The 16,495-nt window shown below is 54.4% G+C and overlaps 1 protein-coding gene across 6 annotated transcripts in view; it reads left to right on the top strand.

Moving 5' to 3' along the window:
• Positions 1-15,715, top strand: part of FLOT2 (flotillin 2) — a 33,614-nt gene extending 17,899 nt beyond the window's left edge. For 3 of the 6 annotated variants that reach the window (XM_084822749.1, XM_084822752.1, XM_084822753.1), the window contains 8 exons: positions 8,526-8,649; positions 10,399-10,517; positions 11,057-11,170; positions 11,274-11,393; positions 11,947-12,161; positions 12,650-12,833; positions 12,930-13,079; positions 13,663-15,713. In XM_084822749.1, the coding sequence (XP_084678875.1) occupies positions 8,535-8,649; positions 10,399-10,517; positions 11,057-11,170; positions 11,274-11,393; positions 11,947-12,161; positions 12,650-12,833; positions 12,930-13,079; positions 13,663-13,701 (1,056 nt within the window). In that variant the 5' untranslated portion in view covers positions 8,526-8,534 and the 3' untranslated portion in view covers positions 13,702-15,713. Of the gene's footprint in view, positions 1-2,501; positions 2,593-5,072; positions 5,164-8,525; positions 8,650-10,398; positions 10,518-11,056; positions 11,171-11,273; positions 11,394-11,946; positions 12,162-12,649; positions 12,834-12,929; positions 13,080-13,662 lie in introns of all 6 variants that reach the window. The other 3 variants (XM_084822750.1, XM_084822751.1, XM_084822754.1) reach the window with 2 other exon arrangements.
• Positions 15,716-16,495: the final 780 nt, after the last annotated feature.

The raw sequence follows: 16,495 nt of genomic DNA, 5'->3' as shown, positions 1-16,495 counted from the left end.
AGTGCTCAAGAGCATGCACTCTACGTGGGGCACCCTTGAAGATGTAGGGTGCCTTGAAGACAGTTCAGAAGCTGCAGCTGGTACAGAACGCGGCGGCTCCCCTGATTAAAGGCAGCCGAGATCACATCACTCAAGTGCTGAAGGAGCTGCGCTGGCTACCAGTTGTTTTCCGGGCCAAATTCAAGGTGTTGGTTTTGACCTTTAAAACCCTATATGGTTCCGGCCCAGCCTGTCTGAAGGAGCGCCTCCAGCAACACCAGATAGGCCGTTCAACAAGATCAGCCTCGGATGGCCTTCTCTCTGTCCCATCAGCCAGGACAGCTAGGCTGGTGAGGACGAGGGAGAGGGCCTTCTCTGTGGTGGCCCCCACTCTGTGGAACTCCCTCCCTAGGGAACTCCGCCATGCCCCCTCTTTAATGAGTTTCCGTCGTGCATTAAAAATGTGGTTGTTCAGGCAGGCATTTGGGGTGGGTTAGGGTATTTTAGAAAATGTTTTTATTGTAGAATTTTATTGTATGAACTGTTTTTATTGTTGTACATCGCCCAGAGTGGCTGGGTGACCGGCCAGATGGGCGATTAATAAAGTTAATTAATTAATTAATTAATTCAAGGCACTCTGCCGAAAGGATCACAGTGATCCTTGCAAATGCCCTGGAAGACTTGTCAGTGTTATTTCTCCCATATTACAGAACTCAGGCACAGAGAGAGAGAGAGATCACCTTGTCCAAGGCCAGCTAGTGTGTCCGTGGCAGAGGCCAGATTTGAACTGGGGGCTTCACAGTTTTCTCTCTTAGCTGCTGTGTTATTCCAGCACTCAGTTACATCGACTGCTTCCAACTAAAACCAAGAACATTTTTTGTTTGTTTATTTAGTTAAACTAATTCTTAGCTGCCTTTCAGTGCAGAAGCCTTCCCAAGGCAGCTTACAGCAATAAAATACATAAAAACAGTTAAAATACTAAAAACGATAAAAAACATAAACACAGTAAAATAGCAATAAAAGCGAACAATAAAACCAGCAACAACAGCAGCCATATCAAGAGAAGGGCATGGTACAATAATAACATCCCATGAAGCAAAGAATCGTTGTTCCCATGGGCTGTTCTTTTTTCTGGACGGGTGGCCAAGGGTGTGCCTTTGTATCCACGCAGGCACGTGTCATGCTTGCCACCTGACGTTGCCACAGGTCTGGCTGTATGCGTAGTGTGAGGGTGGGGGCATGCTAATACCAGCTGCTTTGGCGAAGACGTGTGTGAGTGCCCTTCTCTCACAGCAGAGGTGTTGCAGAAGGAGGCCTTCTTCCCGCCTTCCAAAGAGGTGCGGGAGCTCCTGTGGATGTGCAACTTTTCAGAGAGGTCCTACACTTAAGCTGTGGGCCCCTTTCGCCTGACCAGTGCTTGGGTTAACCCAAGAGGATTCTGGTTCCATTCAGCCCCTCCCCTAGCTGGGATTGGCTGGTTGGGAGGCAGGCTGGCAGGCACAGGATCGTGCCAGGCTCTGGGGGCAAGGCCAGGAGCAGCATTTCCAGGTGACTCTGGTGCAGGCAGGGGAGAGACAGCTGTTAAATCCTGGTTGACCTGGGGGAGCCTGAGCTGGTAGAGTGGCGGCTTTTGTGGCCTTCCATTAGAAGCAGGTTTCTCAGCATCCTCCGAATCTGGGTGCAGCTGAGCAGGCTGGTCCTGCGTGGACATTTCTGCCCTGGCCTTCCCCAACTTGGGGCCCTCTGGCTGTCTTGGACAACAACTCCCAGCACCCCCCAGCCAGCCTGGGGAGTTGTTGCCCAACATATCTGGGGGGGGCGCCAGGTTGGGGAACCACTTTGTAGGCAGAGCCTGGTCGACTCTGCAGCCAGAGAGCAAGCTGAGCATCACTTCAGCACTGTTCTGTTTCCTTCCCCAGTGGCAAGAAGAGACTCACAAGCTGCTTAGCGTTTTCCTAGCACAGAATTGGGGTTGACCTTGGTGCAGAATCCCACCTACCTCTAAGGTGCCGATATTTAGCAGATTTCTGCCTCGCCTTTCCACCAAAAAGTAATCAAGACAGCTTTTATGTGCAAGTGTTAAAGCAATACAGAAGTTATAGACAGACTTAAAACGCAGCAGACTTGTCCCAGAAGCAAACCACCAGCAGCTAAAAATAATAGTGATTCTTCTGTCCCATCAAAAGCTTGAGAAAACAGGATCCTTTAAACCTGCCACTTCAGAGGTAAACTAAGTAGGTGCCAGGTGAGTGTGTTTGAGGAGGGTGTTCCATGGAATAGGCCTGTTTCTGTTGGCTACTGCCTAACCCCTTGGCGAGGGGCACTCAGACTGAGGTAGGTAAGCCCGGCCAGTGGCCCTGGGTGGGCATTGCGCTCTGAAAATACCTAGCCTGTCTCCTCGCACCTGGAAGCAACCCATCAACCCATAAAGTCCTGTCTCTTCTTCTTGGCGAGTGGGTTCTGTTGCTCTCTGGTAACCACCTTGTGTGTTTGCTGTCCTACCCTTATTTATTGCTGCTCAGACTGTCTTTGGAGGTTATGACCATCCTTTGTCGCTGTGAGAATATTGAGACGTCGGAGGGGGTCCCACTGTACGTAACGGGGGTCGCACAGGTAATAATCCGCCCGCTTCTAACATCTTGTCCCTAACCCGTCTTCGTCTCTCCCTTCTGTCCCACGCAGCGGCGGCAGCAGCAAGAGGACTTAAGCACTCGCCTTTTTCTCTAGCGGGCCAGTCTGAGCACCAGCACTTTTTCTCTTTCCTTTGCCTCCCCACACACCCGTCGCTGGCTCTTGCTACCTGCTGTTGCACTCCATGGCAATGTAGAGAGACGCGTGCAGAGCGATTCCTAAATTCAGGGCTCTGGGCCCTGTGGGAATACGGCTGGCACCCACTTGCCACAGCTGCCTGCTTCACAAGCATTGCACGGTGACAAGAAGGCCACACGAGTCCTACTCCAGGCAAGGGAGGAAAGGTGACCTGTCTTGGGGCAGCTGAACGTCGGGCCAGCCCTGATGGCTGTGTGCTACTTCTGAAAAGAAGAGAAAGTTCTGTGGCATTTGAGATACATGAGGAATGTTGGAAGCTGGTCTTGGACCTGGTCAGACGCTTCGTCTGTCTAGAATCTCCCAAGTGGGTAGTAAGTAGAAAAGTGAAGTTATGCACTTCAGCTCTCAGTATTCCTGACCATTGGCCATGCTGGCAGGAGTTTCTGGGAGCTGGAGTCCCAAACATCTGGTGTTCTGCCTTGGGCCCCTCCGTGTCTAGATGAATCTTTTGCCAGCCAGGCAAAATTCCTATATAGAAATGTAAAGGAACAGATAACAGCTTGGAAGAAGCAAGTGCATTGTGAACTCTTCTGGTTGGCTGGTCCCACAACAGTGGAATTCGCTGGCCCAGCATGGTTAACAAGGGTTATGGGAGTTGTAGTCCCAAAAATCTGGAAGGCACCAGGTTGCCTACCCTTGGGTAAACTTCAGCCTACCAAACATGCTGCAATTACAGGAACAGTAGCTCAGTGCGAGGCCCGGGTTGACTCCTTGACAACTCCAGTGATTAAAAAAGGCTCAGGTTTGCAGGTTCTGGGAAAGACCTCTGCCTGAGAGCCACTGCCAATCAGATGGCAACACTGAATTAGTTTTCTGTACACGCACACCCACCCTTGTTTGGCCGCAGTGTCTGGAAACTGTTGCCCCTGAACAGAAGTAATATCTCTCTGGATATGAGGGACCAGAAGCCTAACATGTAAGAGGTGTCCACTTAGACATCATAGTGGTTACAGACAAAGTTTGTTTTCTATGCCTTCGCAGCCGGAGGGGTACAGTTAGGGCATGTAACGATGTTCTTAAAAATGTTTAAACATCTCTTTCAGATAAAAAAGAATTTAAAAGCAGGTGTTTAAAAATTCCTTTTCTGTCAGCCAACCCCATAGCAATGAAAGGCAAACCCAAGGGGAAAGTCTTACCGTGCATTCCAAAGCATTTCCCATTTGCATTGGGTCTCCTTCGGAAGTGAATTCCATGGTTTTGGGGCCAGCCATCCAGAAAAGTCTTTGGCAGTTTTAGAGTTGGCATAGGGAGTGGGTAGGAGGGCCTTTCAAAGTCATTTTTTGGACCTTATTGATCTAAGCCAGCCCCTCCAGTCCTGTGGAAAGCTGCAAATGCTGGAATGTCACCACTCCTGTGCGGCCTGGTACCTAGGGAGTTGGGGGAACCTAGGTTTAAATCTCTGTTGCACGGCTTCAGGCAGGTTTCTCAGCCTCAGGAAGCCATCTGTAAAATGGGGGCTGCTGTGACCTCCCTCGTGGCTTGTTGTAAAAACAAACACAATAAATATTGTGGAACACGTCTGTAAATCGCAAGCACTGGATATAAGTACGCTGCAGTGTCCCCTACACTCTGCAACCCACTCAAGTTGGGCGGCAGATTGAAGGCTGTTGCACCAGTCCCCAAGGACAACAACACGTGCGCGCGCACCACTACAGTAGTCTGGCCCAGCCGGGTGCCCTCCAATTGTGTTGGACCGCAACTCCCAGGATTCCTGACCATTGTCTTTGCTGGTTGGGTGTGATCAGAGTTGTCGCCCAAAACATCTGGGGGGCACCAGGTTGGCGAAGGCTGATCTGCTGTCAAGATCACAGTAATTGTGAGTAAAGGGGACCCTTCCTTGCTTTCAGGCTCACTAGTTAGCTACTTAAAAGTATGCTTCTGCGACCCTTGCCCAAGAGAGCTTCTGATGTCAAGCTTGTGTGTGGACTCTAAGGTCCGTGAGGCAGGAGAGACCTCCTGGGGAACCACTGGGGCCTCACAGCTGTGAGAGCCTGAACTTTTCCGTTGGGTCGTCTTGCGCTCCCAGTCCGTGTGGCTTCAGTGTTCTTCTCCACTGGCTTCTCAAACACCCACATGGCACTCGTTTCTGGCAGGAAGGGATGGGTGGGGAAAGCCCCTTAGCTTTGGTCAGCTGGGTGAGTGCCTGGTGTGGGACAAGCGTTGGCTCTGCATTACCTCGGACGAATGCAGCAGGTGGCTCCGAGCCGAGGGGAGAGCTGAGCCTGTTACCTGGAAACGTGCCAATGTTTTACGTTTTTTGGCAGGATTACCCTAGAGATAATGACGTTACAGCCCAGGTGCGAGGACGTAGAGACGGCGGAGGGGGTAGCTTTAACTGTCACAGGTGTGGCCCAGGTACAGTAACTCAAAATGCCTCCTTTTAGGAATGCATGCCTCTGGTCTAACCCTTCTTCCTGCTCTCTCCTCACCCCCAGGAAGACCCGAGAAGAGGCGCTGCCCGCTCCGAAAGCACCGTCCTTTTTTCGAAAGCCACTTCTTATCCCCCCCCACCAATTCACACTGCACGATGCACCTGTGTTGGGAGGGAATTGGGCTGCTCCCCCCTTTCCGCCGCTGGGCTGTTGCTTCTCTCCCACCTGTGCAGCAGAGGGTGCTGTTGCCACCTTGAACTAAGACACACCTCATGCAGTTCCCAGGGAGACACCTGCATCCCCACCTGCCGAGATGTTTTGCGTAGCTGGTTTTTGTTCTGAATTCACACTGGCTGCCAGATGTTCTGGAATGCGTCTTTGCTGTGTTCTTATACAAGACTCGAGTGTTCACAAAATGGTCATTATGGCAGATTTAATTTTCCTGGTGGGTCACTTTGAACAGGGACTGAATGGTGAGCCAACCCCCCTCCCCCAGATTAAGCTACCAGCAACTCCTGTTTCTCCATAAGCCCCTTCCTGCCCCTGGGTTGCCCAGCTGGTACTGCCTCCCTCGTCTGGATTTGGCCAATTGCTGATCCCTGGCTTATGAGAAGTGGTTAAGCGTGGCCTCTTCCAGTTTGGACTCTGGACTTCCAGAGTCCACAAACTCTGTTTGTGATTAGGACAGTCTGGATATGACTGTGGACTGCTTGAGAGCAGATGCCTTTGCCTCTGGCCTGCACACACTGTCCTTCCTTTCTGTACCAACCCTCTGAACCTGAAATAGAGGTGTATGAAATGGCCAGTTTAATGATAACTTCATCTTGGGGGGGGGGGGTGTTCTCTCAAGAGTTCAGTGAAGCTTTTTATAAAACAAAAGTTCAGTAACAACAGAGCAAGGGAGAGGTTCTGTAACAGAGCCTTGCAAGTAAGTCCCACAAACGTTGACTAGCCTGTCCGCTCGCCCATGTTGAACATGAGACATTTGCGGCATGTTGACAGACTGGAAGTAAGCAACGAACCTCTTCCACTCTGCTACACCTTCCCTGCTATTGGTTGCCTGGAGATGATTTCAACTCGCCAGAGGCAAGCGGTTATTTTGCGGGCCTGCACTGAACATTTCTGTTGCAAGATCCACCAGCTGGGAAGTGAGTTAGTAAAGGGGCAGTGGGACATCCACCAAAAGAGGGGCTTCCAGGCAGGAAAACAGCTGGAGGGGTCACCCCTCTGGTGCATCCTTATCCAGGCCAGTGTCTCCCTGTGAGCCCTGTGGTGGAGTCGGGCTGCTTGAGCCGGGCTCCCTGGGTTTCACTCTGGGCCTGCTCCTGCAGACAAGCATCCTCAAAGGGCAGAGGCGCCATCTGCCAAGAATTGCTCTTAAGGCCCCTTTTGAAGGTGACTGGAGCCACACAAGGCCCCACCAGCTTCAGCAGGGCTTGCGCAGGGGGACGCCGCGGCAGATGGTGTCCTGGGCCTTTAACAAACCCTTGGCGTGTTCCCTGTCTCAAGACCATTCTGAGAACTCTGGCCTGAGATGGGTTTCCTGCACTACTGTGGTTACACTGCAGCTACTTCGGCCAGGCAGCTGGATTTGGGTCCATCGGCATCTAGCTGCCAGGGCCCCCGCCTCCCAGCCTGCAGCCATCTTCCGCCCTCCTGCTTGCAGAACGCGCTTCTAAGAGACCTGGAAGATTTTGCCCATTTAGTCCCAGGGGTTGGACAGGCCCTGGATGTCATGGCTAATCCACAAGACCTTTCTTGTGGACATTTTGTGACGGGCTTATCACAGCTCTCCCTGTCCCCACCCCGCAGCTGCAACTCCCATTGCCCCTAACCATTGGCTCTGCTGGCTGGGGCTGATGGGAGTTGAAGTCCAGCAACATCTGGAGGGCTGCTGGTTCCCCACCCCTGAGGCACAGCTCCCAAAAGCTCTCTCTCGCGCTCTCTCTCTCTCTCTCTCTCTCTTTCTTTCTTTCTTTCTTTCTCTGATGGGGATGGCAAATAAAGCAGTGAATTAATTAGCCCCGTGGTCAGTTCTGCAGTCAGATGGACTTGCTCCTTCCTCAGGAACACGGCTGGGATTTTTAAAATGTCCATTTTTTAAATCCCACCTGCGTTCCTGAGAAAGTCAGAAGCTGAGACATTTAACTGAGCTCGCCAAAAGGACACGAGATGCAAGCAGAAGGGGATGGCGAGGGAGGAGAGGAGAAATAGCCATTCTTTTAGCAGGGCTAGTGGGCTGGCCCTGCTCTCCTCATTTTCCTCCGTAAGTCTGCTGGAGCGGCTGGTGTTGGTGAGAGTGGAGGGAGGAGGAGCCTTTGCGTCTCCCCCTGGGCTCCTGAAAACAAAATTACGACATGATGAGAGTGCTCTCCTTGCCACCAAGCGAGATAAGACATGGCATTGTGAGGGCTAAAGGGGGGAGCAACCCTAAAGATGAGGGTGGCCCCAAGATTGGAGAACCAGCGTGCTCGGGGTTCAGCCGTCCCCACCCCTGGTTCACTGGCCATTGATCCTGGCAGAGTCCAGCACAGCCCCACCTATTCCTGCCTTGCTGTACCGCGAGGTTGCGTTCCCTCGCCTGGCGTCGAGCCGCGGCCTGGAACAAACAGCATCCCCTCCTGCTGGCCTGGAACTGCATCTGCATCTGCCGCAAAACACACAGCTGAAATGGGACTGGGAGTGGCGCGGGCTCTCAGCCACACCGTCCGCTAGCTGGGGTGGGGAGGAGAACGCAAGGTGGCGCGGCCTGCCTGCTCCGGCTCGAGAGCAGCGAGAACAGCCAGTTTTAAGGAAACGATGGGCATGGAGGGGAGGAGTGAACGCGGACTCATGCCTGCCTATTCCTGACGCCGGTGCTCTAAAGAAGTCGGCCTTGGCAAATTGACTTGCAACTAGCTGGAGGGCGCTGAAGAGCCCCTGGGTTGCTAAGCTGTCCTGTGCGCAAGCGCTCCTGTCCTAGACCCTGGCAGAATGAGTGGTCCTCCTTTTGTTCACAACATCCTTCCCTGACCTGGTGCCCTGACCATGTGTTGCACTACACTGAGGGTGCTGGGAGTTGTAGTTCAACACATCTGGAGGGCACCAGGTCAGGGAAGACTCACTTTCAGCTTTTCAGGTATAGTCAGATACGGGGCACCTGCAAACCCACTCCTGGCAAACGCCTGGGCTGAACCCACTCCTGGCAAACGCTCCATGACTGACGGTGTGAACAGGGCCCTCAGAGAGCCAGGGGCTTTGGAAGCCAGATGACCCAGCTGCCGCAGACTTTGCTGAGTTGTGTCTCCCACCGCTTGGCCCCTCTCTGTCTTGCGTTTAGTGTCTTCTCTGCTTTTTTGCCTGCAGGTGAAAATAATGACCGAGAAGGAGCTCCTAGCGGTGGCCTGCGAACAGTTTCTGGGGAAGAACGTGCAAGACATTAAGAACGTGGTGCTTCAGACCCTGGAGGGGCACCTTCGCTCCATCTTAGGTGTGAGCGGGGGTGGACGACGGATGGGGGCCCCTCTTGCTCAAAGTAGAAGTATACTAAGTTGGATCACAGGTCCATTGATCGCCGTACTTCTATTCCAACTCGGAGCAGCTCCCCCTGCCTCAGGCAGGCAGGACTCTTTCGCATGGGCAGCCTCCAGTGTTAGTCCTATGTGGACTCATTGAAATGAATGAGATTTAAGTTAGTTCCCCAGCAACTGGTGTACATAGGCATACTGCCTCTGATCCTGGAGGTAGCCTAGAGCCACAGGACTAGTGGCCACTGATGGCCTTCTCCTCTTCCACAAATTTGTCTCACCCCCTTTTAAAGCCATCCAAATTGGCGGCTGTCACTGCATCTTGTGGCAATTTCAGTTCAGCTATGCCTTATGTGCAGGACCAAGCCACGTCTGTGTGCACTAGGAAGCAAGTCCTTAGGTCTGCAGAGAAACTCAGAGCTACGTCCAACACCTGGTGAAGCGTTGAATGGAGGGAGGGCTCAGCGGGGCCTTTTGTGGATCAGGAGATGGGGGATTTAGTGCTCTGTGTAGCTTCCTGGTCAGCAAAAACAGAATAAACATATGCAGATACGGGCAAATGTCCCTTTGAATTTGTGTCCTTTATTTAGGATGTCGGATTTCTAAGAGCAGGGTGCCAACAGGCCCAAGCTAAGCTCAGAAACGGGAGTGCCCCTGTTCCTTTTGTACTGTTTTGGGCACAGAGTCAGCCCCACAAGCCAGGGGTTTGGGGTTGAAGCATGGATTGGAGTGGAGGGAATGGAGGAGTTACATAGAGCCAGCATTGCACCCTGTGCCCCATTGAACTGTAGAATGCCTTTCTTAAAGGGATGTGCGGGGGCACTCGAGAATACATTTAAAAGTGGGATCAGAAACAGCTGTAAAGATTGCACAGAACTGCACATGCAGAAAAGAGGCGACTGCAGAGATGGATATTACCGATGTGTTTCCATAGTACTTTTATCGAGGGAAATAATCCGTAAAAACAACCAGAATATAAAGTAAAACATTCACACATTACAGCTTACATGCAATTAAAATAGCCTGTCATTGTAAATAGGACCCAGCCGCCATGCGTTTAATAAAACCTTCTATTAATGGACATGCTTATCTATAAATATATTATGTCAGGTTGGTTGATCCTTTGTCTGCTTCAGGTTACTACAGTGTTCAGCTTTTTTGGAAAGTTTTCATGAAGGAGTAATGATAGAATAGCAGGGTTGGAAGGGGCCTACAAGGCCATCGAGTCCAACCCCCTGCTCAATGCAGGAATCCAAGTCAGAGCATCCCTGACAGATGGCTGTCCAGCTTCGTCTTGAATGCCTCCAGTGTTGGAGAGCCCATTACCTCCCTAATGTACATTAGTGTTTCGTTTTGGTTTTTAAAGTATTTTTATGAATTTTGAGATTTCTACAGGGGGATGGGGTTGTCCCATTTTTTCTGTTTTGTTAAGAATTTGTGTAGAGTGTTCTAGTGAGTTTTTTGGGACACACTCTGAAATGGCTTTCCCCAACCTGGTGCTCTCCAGATGTGTTGGACTACAACTCCCATCATTTACATTGGCCATGCTGGCTGGGAATGGTAGTTGCAGCCCAGTACATCTGGGGTGGGGTGAGAGAGGCTCCCCCTGTGCACTTTGGCTGGCTGAGATCGCCTCCTGCCCCACGACTCTCTGCTGGCCGCTCCATCTTGGTTGCTCCGGCCACCATTTTGCCTGTGTTTCCCTTTTGCAGGGACCTTGACCGTCGAACAGATCTACCAGGACAGGGACCAGTTTGCCAAGCTGGTGCGGGAGGTGGCCGCTCCAGATGTGGGTCGGATGGGCATTGAAATCCTCAGCTTCACTATCAAGGTACAAGCAGAGCAGTGCAGAGGACGCCCACCAGCTGAGCTCACAGCTGCTGCCGGTGTGAAAGCAAGGGTGGGCGGCTCTGTGTTTGGGCCCGCAACTCCCACCATCCCTCCCAGGATTGATGGGAGTTGTAGGCCAGAACATCTGGATGGCCACATATTCCCCATCCCTGCCTTAAGGTTCCCTCAGTTGTCTGTGTTGGCCAAGAAAAGCTAGGGCCAGGATTCAGGGTCGCCTTTCAGCTTAGGTTTGGTTTGCTTTTCCCCCTATATGAGCGAAAAGTGGCTGTGGAGGATGGACCGGCCAGTCCTGCCACACAATGCGGCAAGTGGGGGTGCATGAAACACACCTCTTCATCCCTGCACATCCCATCTTTGAACGAAAACCTTGTTTTTTGCCCCTTCTTTGCACCACCTCAAGGCTGCTACAAAACCTGTGAAAATTGTTTAGAATTATCTGGGGTTCTGAGCAGCAGAGGCTGGGTGAGACAGGCGAGCGCCCTGAACAGAGCGGTTTCATGGGCTCTCCCTCCCTTGCAGGACGTCTATGATAAAGTCAGCTACCTGAGTTCACTGGGGAAGACCCAGACGGCGGTCGTCCAGCGTGATGCCGATATTGGAGTGGCCGAGGCCGAGCGGGACGCCGGTATCCGGGTACGTTGCGCAGCACAAGAGGGGCTTGCTTTGTGCTCTGGCCTCGAGTGCCAGTCTGAGAGTGCTCTGCTGAGCTGTGCTTTTTAAATGTTTGCTCCTGTAGGAGGCAGAGTGTAAGAAAGAAATGCTAGATGTGAAGTTCATGGCAGACACCAAGGTAGCCGATTCGAAGCGCGCCTTTGAGATGCAGAAAGCAGCCTTCAGCCAAGAGATCAACGTGAAGGTGTGTGCTGGTGCGACAGGGGTGGGGAGTGGAGAAGAAACGATTTGGGGCTTCAACAGGCGGGAAGGAAATGCGGAACATCTCTCAGAAGGCAGCACTGCGGACCTTTCCGTGGTGCCCTCTCACGTTCCCCTGAATATGGGCAAGGGAGTGTTGATTCAGCTGGGAAAAGCTGCCAAAGCTATGGAAAGGGCTCTGTGCTGTGACCAGGGGGGTGGGGTGGGGATCATCAGCAACAATGCTGGGCGTGAAGTGAGGGTGGAAGCTAGGGAGAGGGCCCAGGTGGCAGAAGGGAAGAGGATGCAGTGGGCTGTGGAATGGGGACCTGAAAGCCAGGGTGATGGGGAGCAGGAAAAGGAGGTTCCAAGGAGGGCAGCGGGAGCTTCCCGGAGAAAAAGGAGGGGGTCCTGTGCTGTTGGCAGACAAGCCTGGGAAAGGTTTGGTTCTGCTGTCACCCATCCGCCAGCCCCTGGGGCTAGCCGAACACTCAGGAGGAGGTGCGGGCCCTTCCTGACCACGGGTGTGACCTGCCCCACGTCCCCCACCCGTGCAGACAGCCGAAGCTCAGCTGGCTTACGAGCTGCAAGGTGCCAAAGAGCAGCAGAAGATCCGCCAGGAGGAGATTGAGATTGAAGTGGTGCAGCGCCGGAGGCAGATCGACGTGGAGGAGAAGGAGATCATCCGCATGGACAAGGAGCTCATTGCCACCGTCAAGCTGCCGGCGGAGGCGGAGGCGCACCGCATGCAGGAGATCGCCGAGGGAGAGAAGTGAGTGGGCATGGGGGGCAGGGGGAGGTTTTGCTCCCCGTGAGGTGGGTTAGGCAGCTGCCGACAGGCAGAGGGCTAGATAACCCCCCGCCGCCCAAGTCCTCTGCGGTCGACACACTGAATGGCTCGTCCCTCCGGTCCCCCTGCCCTCTCAGTCGGGATCCCCTTGTTAAAACAGTAATGGCCGGACAGAGCAATTGCACCAGCCTTCCCCCACCCGCAGCCCTCCGGATGTGTTGGGCTACAGCACTGCCATTTGGAGGGTGCCAGGTGGGGGAGCTGCCTTAAACTCTCAAATGCAAAGCTTGCTGGGAGTCGCGCTGCTTCTCCCTGTGGCCTCAAAGTCCGTGGAAACGTGAGCCAGGGCTCTGGAGGGAGCGGGCCCTGCACTGACGGGGAGGCTCCTGTCGCAAGAGCCCCTTGTGCGCTCCGCCGCCCGAGACCCACCTCAGGCCTGGGCTCCCCGCCCCCACCCCTGTCCTTTAAAGGGTGAAGCAGGTACTGATCGCGCGGGCCGAAGGAGAGAAGATCCGCAGGATCGGCGAGGCGGAGGCCCTGGTCATCGAGGCCATCGGCAAAGCAGAGGCTGAGAAGATGAAGCTCAAGGCCGAGGCTTACCAGCAGTACGGGGAGGCCGCCAAGATGGCGCTGGTGCTGGACGCCCTGCCCCAGGTGAGGGCCTTGGCCATGGGGGCGGGGTGGTGGTGAACAGGGGCTCCTCTCCCAAGTCGTCTGTCTGGCCCTGACGCACCGCTTCCTCTTCCCCAGATTGCTGCCAAGGTGTCTGCCCCTCTGTCCAAGGTGGACGAGATTGTGATTCTCAGTGGGGAGAACAACAAGATGACGTCGGACGTGAACCGCCTGCTGGCCGAGATTCCTGCATCCGTCCACGCCCTCACTGGGGTCGATCTCTCCAAGGTGAGGTGGGCATAAGTGGGATGTCTGCCTGCTGCCTCTTCTGGCTGCACTTCTGCCCTGCTTCTCCCACCCTGGCTGAAGAGGGGGGCAGTGGCTCTGGATGCCGACTGAGAACGTAGATTTCCTGGCTGACAGGGCTAACAAGCAATGGCCTGGATCATCCCAGAACTAGTCCTTCAAAAGTTCCATTCTTGAGCCCCGTTCTGGTGCTGACTAGGCCTTTGGAAAAGCGCTGTGCACTTGGGGTTGACATCTGTATCTCTCGTGCTCTGTAGAGGCACAGAGACTGCGGCCCTTTCTTTGAAAAGACGACTCCAATTAAGGGGTGCCGGAGTCTGTTTTCTCCCTCCTCGCCACTCGGTCCTGAGCAGTTGAGACTTTTTGAGTGCCAAAATTGGACCGAGAATAGCTGCACCATACCGTTGGGTTGTTGGCGCTGGGAACCCTCCCTCTGACAACACCTGAGGAGGGTTTGCAGTCCAGACTCAGGGCATTGCCAGATGATACGATCTGGAGTCACTTGCTGTCATTGTCCCTGGCTCAGTCCCTGCTTCCCAATGGTTCATGTCTTTCTCCCCTGCAGATCCCTCTAATCCAGAAAGCAACCGGAGCCCAGGCCTGAGGCAAGGCTGTCTGATGAAGAGCACCCCCTCCGCCCCCCATCCCTCCCCCCCCCCCCCCCGGTTTATGCACTCCCCACCGACTGCCTTGAACACTGGGAGCTCGTCTTTCATCAGCGGAGACAGTGGGGGCTACGCTCGGGTGCCTTATATCCTCTGCAGACCAGAACGGCGTGTGTCCACTGGTCCTCACATTTCCAAGAGAGGTTTCTTTTTTGTAACGCCTGCTCTGTGTCATGATAGCCAACCCCTGCCCCTCTTTTCCCACCCGCGCTCTCGCAAAGTCTGTGCCTTGACTGACCACTGCGTGCCCTCCCCCAGCTGCTGCTGTTGGGGCAGGGAGGGGCTGGAAGTGGGGGCTACCATCTGTGGCACCCCTTCCATGTTTTTCCCCCATGGAGGGGGGCTTTTCAAGGTGGTCACGGGGGTCCCCAGCCCTCCCGGATCCTCCTCCAGTGCCACCGCTGGGTTGCGTTTGAGCCATATCAGCTGATGCCCTGTGCTGTCCAGGTGCTGACGCTGCGAAGGGGAGGTGGCGGGGTGGGCCGGCGTGGACCTCGAAGGCTTTGCCCACTTGTATGACTCCCATAGCACGTTCCATAGGCCAGGACCCTGACAGGACCTCTGGCAAATGACCCAGTGGCGTTCCCAGACGCTCAGCAGAATCAATGCCACGTTCTCCCTTCCTGCACTCGGCGAGACGCATCCTGCTTGGCCTCGCGTGCACAAACTGTGCCTCGTCTTTGGTAGTGCGCTGAGCCTGTCTCGGGTGGGCCGCTCTCCAAAGCTGCATTGGCAGAACCTCCCAGTGTCCTGGAGCCTGGGGGGATCAGGCCTTCCGCTTCCTTGTGCCACAGATGTCCAGCAGCAGAACTGGCAGGCTGTCTCCAGTCCATGTGCGTCGCGCAGCTCCCTCCTCCCCTTTCCCTCCCGCGACCCTGGTAAAAAGAGTTGCATGCTGGGACCTTCCTTCCCCAGTGTGTCTGTGAACCGCGGAAGAGGACGCGGGGGCCCATCTTAACATAGGCTAGGGGCTTCCAAAGAGACGCCTGCCCCTTCGCCCCAGCTCTGTATTCGCCAGGTGCTTGTCTGGATCGGGACGGCCGTCGCAGGGGGGTGCTCGACAGGCATCGGGGTGGGATTGGGGTTGCCCTGGCCCCACTGGGGCGGGGGGCAGTTGTGCTCCCCCTGTGTATTGGGTCACTTGGCTGAAGTGGAAGACGCTGCTTTACCCTGCTGCTCTGTGCCAAGGGACGGAGTGTGTGGAGTCGCCTTTCCTTTCGCGTTATGCTCGCCGCCTCCCTTCTGCTCAGATACACGTGTGGCTCTGTGGTGGGCAGGTGGGTGGGTCTCCAAGCTGCTCTCTACGGCACCACCTCGACATTGTCATGCGCACACGCGTGCACGCACATGTGTCTGTGAAAATTTGTCAGCAGTCCCGGTGCATGCAACAAGGAGGGCGCCAAGTACGCTTTCCTGCCTTGGCCCCCTCGTATACTGGGTCCTTCCCCGAGGCTGCTTTCAGAGCGTCCCTGGCTTTGCCCTTCGTATGTACTGTGAAGACAAAAGGAGGGGAGGGAGCCAGTGTGCCAAGTCCTTGCTGTGTTTGTACGCTGTGTGTAAGGGCCCTGTGGCTGTGCCTCCAGGGCTGTTTGGGGGCAGAGGGTGGGGGCGCACCTTGTTCTCCTATGACTTTGTGCAGAGGGGGCTCAGTCGGGTTGCAGATCCTGTGTGCTGTTTCTCAAAGGCTTGGCCTGGCGCAGCGTTCTCTTGCCTAGGCTTGGCAGGGAGTGGGCAGGTCGTACCAGATCTCTGTGCCCGTTCCCCCTCCTCTAGTGCTCTCCCGTTTAGCCTCTGCCCACCTTCCTCCCCCACAAACGCCACCTGCTCTCCCACCCCAAATGCCACACATATCTGCATGGACGTGGTGCATGACCGCCTGTGCCAGGGGTCGCCAGGGACCTCGTGTTTATCCAAGTGTGAAATAATGTACAATAAACTTGTTGTGACCTTGCCAAGCCGCCTCCCTCGTCTTGCTTCCCGTCCCCGGAGAGGAGGTAGCCCGTGCCTGGGGGTCGCTCCAGAAGGTAGAGGAGCTGCTGGGCTGGGGAGCCGCGGGATGATGCCTCTGCCTCTCTGGGTCTCCCGATACTGAAGGGACCCTGGTCTCTCCTGCCCCCAGGGCCAGGAACGTGGCTTGATGCGGTGCATTGGCCCCCTGGCCTACTGGATCTGCTCTTCATCGAGGGTGCCTTTGGCTTTGCCCCATACGTCTGTTCTGAAGGCGTTACTCCTCTACCCTTGTGGGAGGGAGGGTGGGCGACCTCCCCGACGGCTCTGTTCTTACGTAGAAGATCCAGCCAGTCTGCTGACTATCTCCATGCCGTCATACAAGCTGCTTCCTCTCTCACGCCAACCCTCTTCTCTTTTAAAAGAAGGACCGGTGCAATCTTTTTTTAAGGTACATAATTTAAGTGCGTGATCCTATAAGATCGCACCCTTAAATATTAATGAACTTCTGCACCAGTGGTAGTGTGAGGTGATGGGTAGGGGCTGAGCGAAGGCTGTGTTTGTGCACGCATGTACACACGCTCTTTCTAGCTTCTGCGTTTAAGGCGACATGAAGTACAGTTGAAAACGCAGGCCACAGAAGTGAAGAGCCTCTTGCAACAATACAACCGGATCTCAAAGAAAGGGATTGCGCCCTCAGAGAACAGCCCTTGGTTTGTAGAGGGTGAGGCTTGTGGAACAGTAAAATAGCGGCCTTTGCTAGTGCTGACAAGCGGGCAGTCGGGC

The sequence above is a fragment of the Heloderma suspectum genome, chromosome 16 (genome assembly GCF_057233095.1).
Source record: "Heloderma suspectum isolate Gila_16-S chromosome 16, 16-S_ref, whole genome shotgun sequence".
Lineage (NCBI taxonomy): Eukaryota > Metazoa > Chordata > Lepidosauria > Squamata > Helodermatidae > Heloderma > Heloderma suspectum.
The sequence above is the reverse complement of the archived record's forward strand: the minus strand, read 5'-3'. Positions and strand labels throughout refer to the sequence as shown.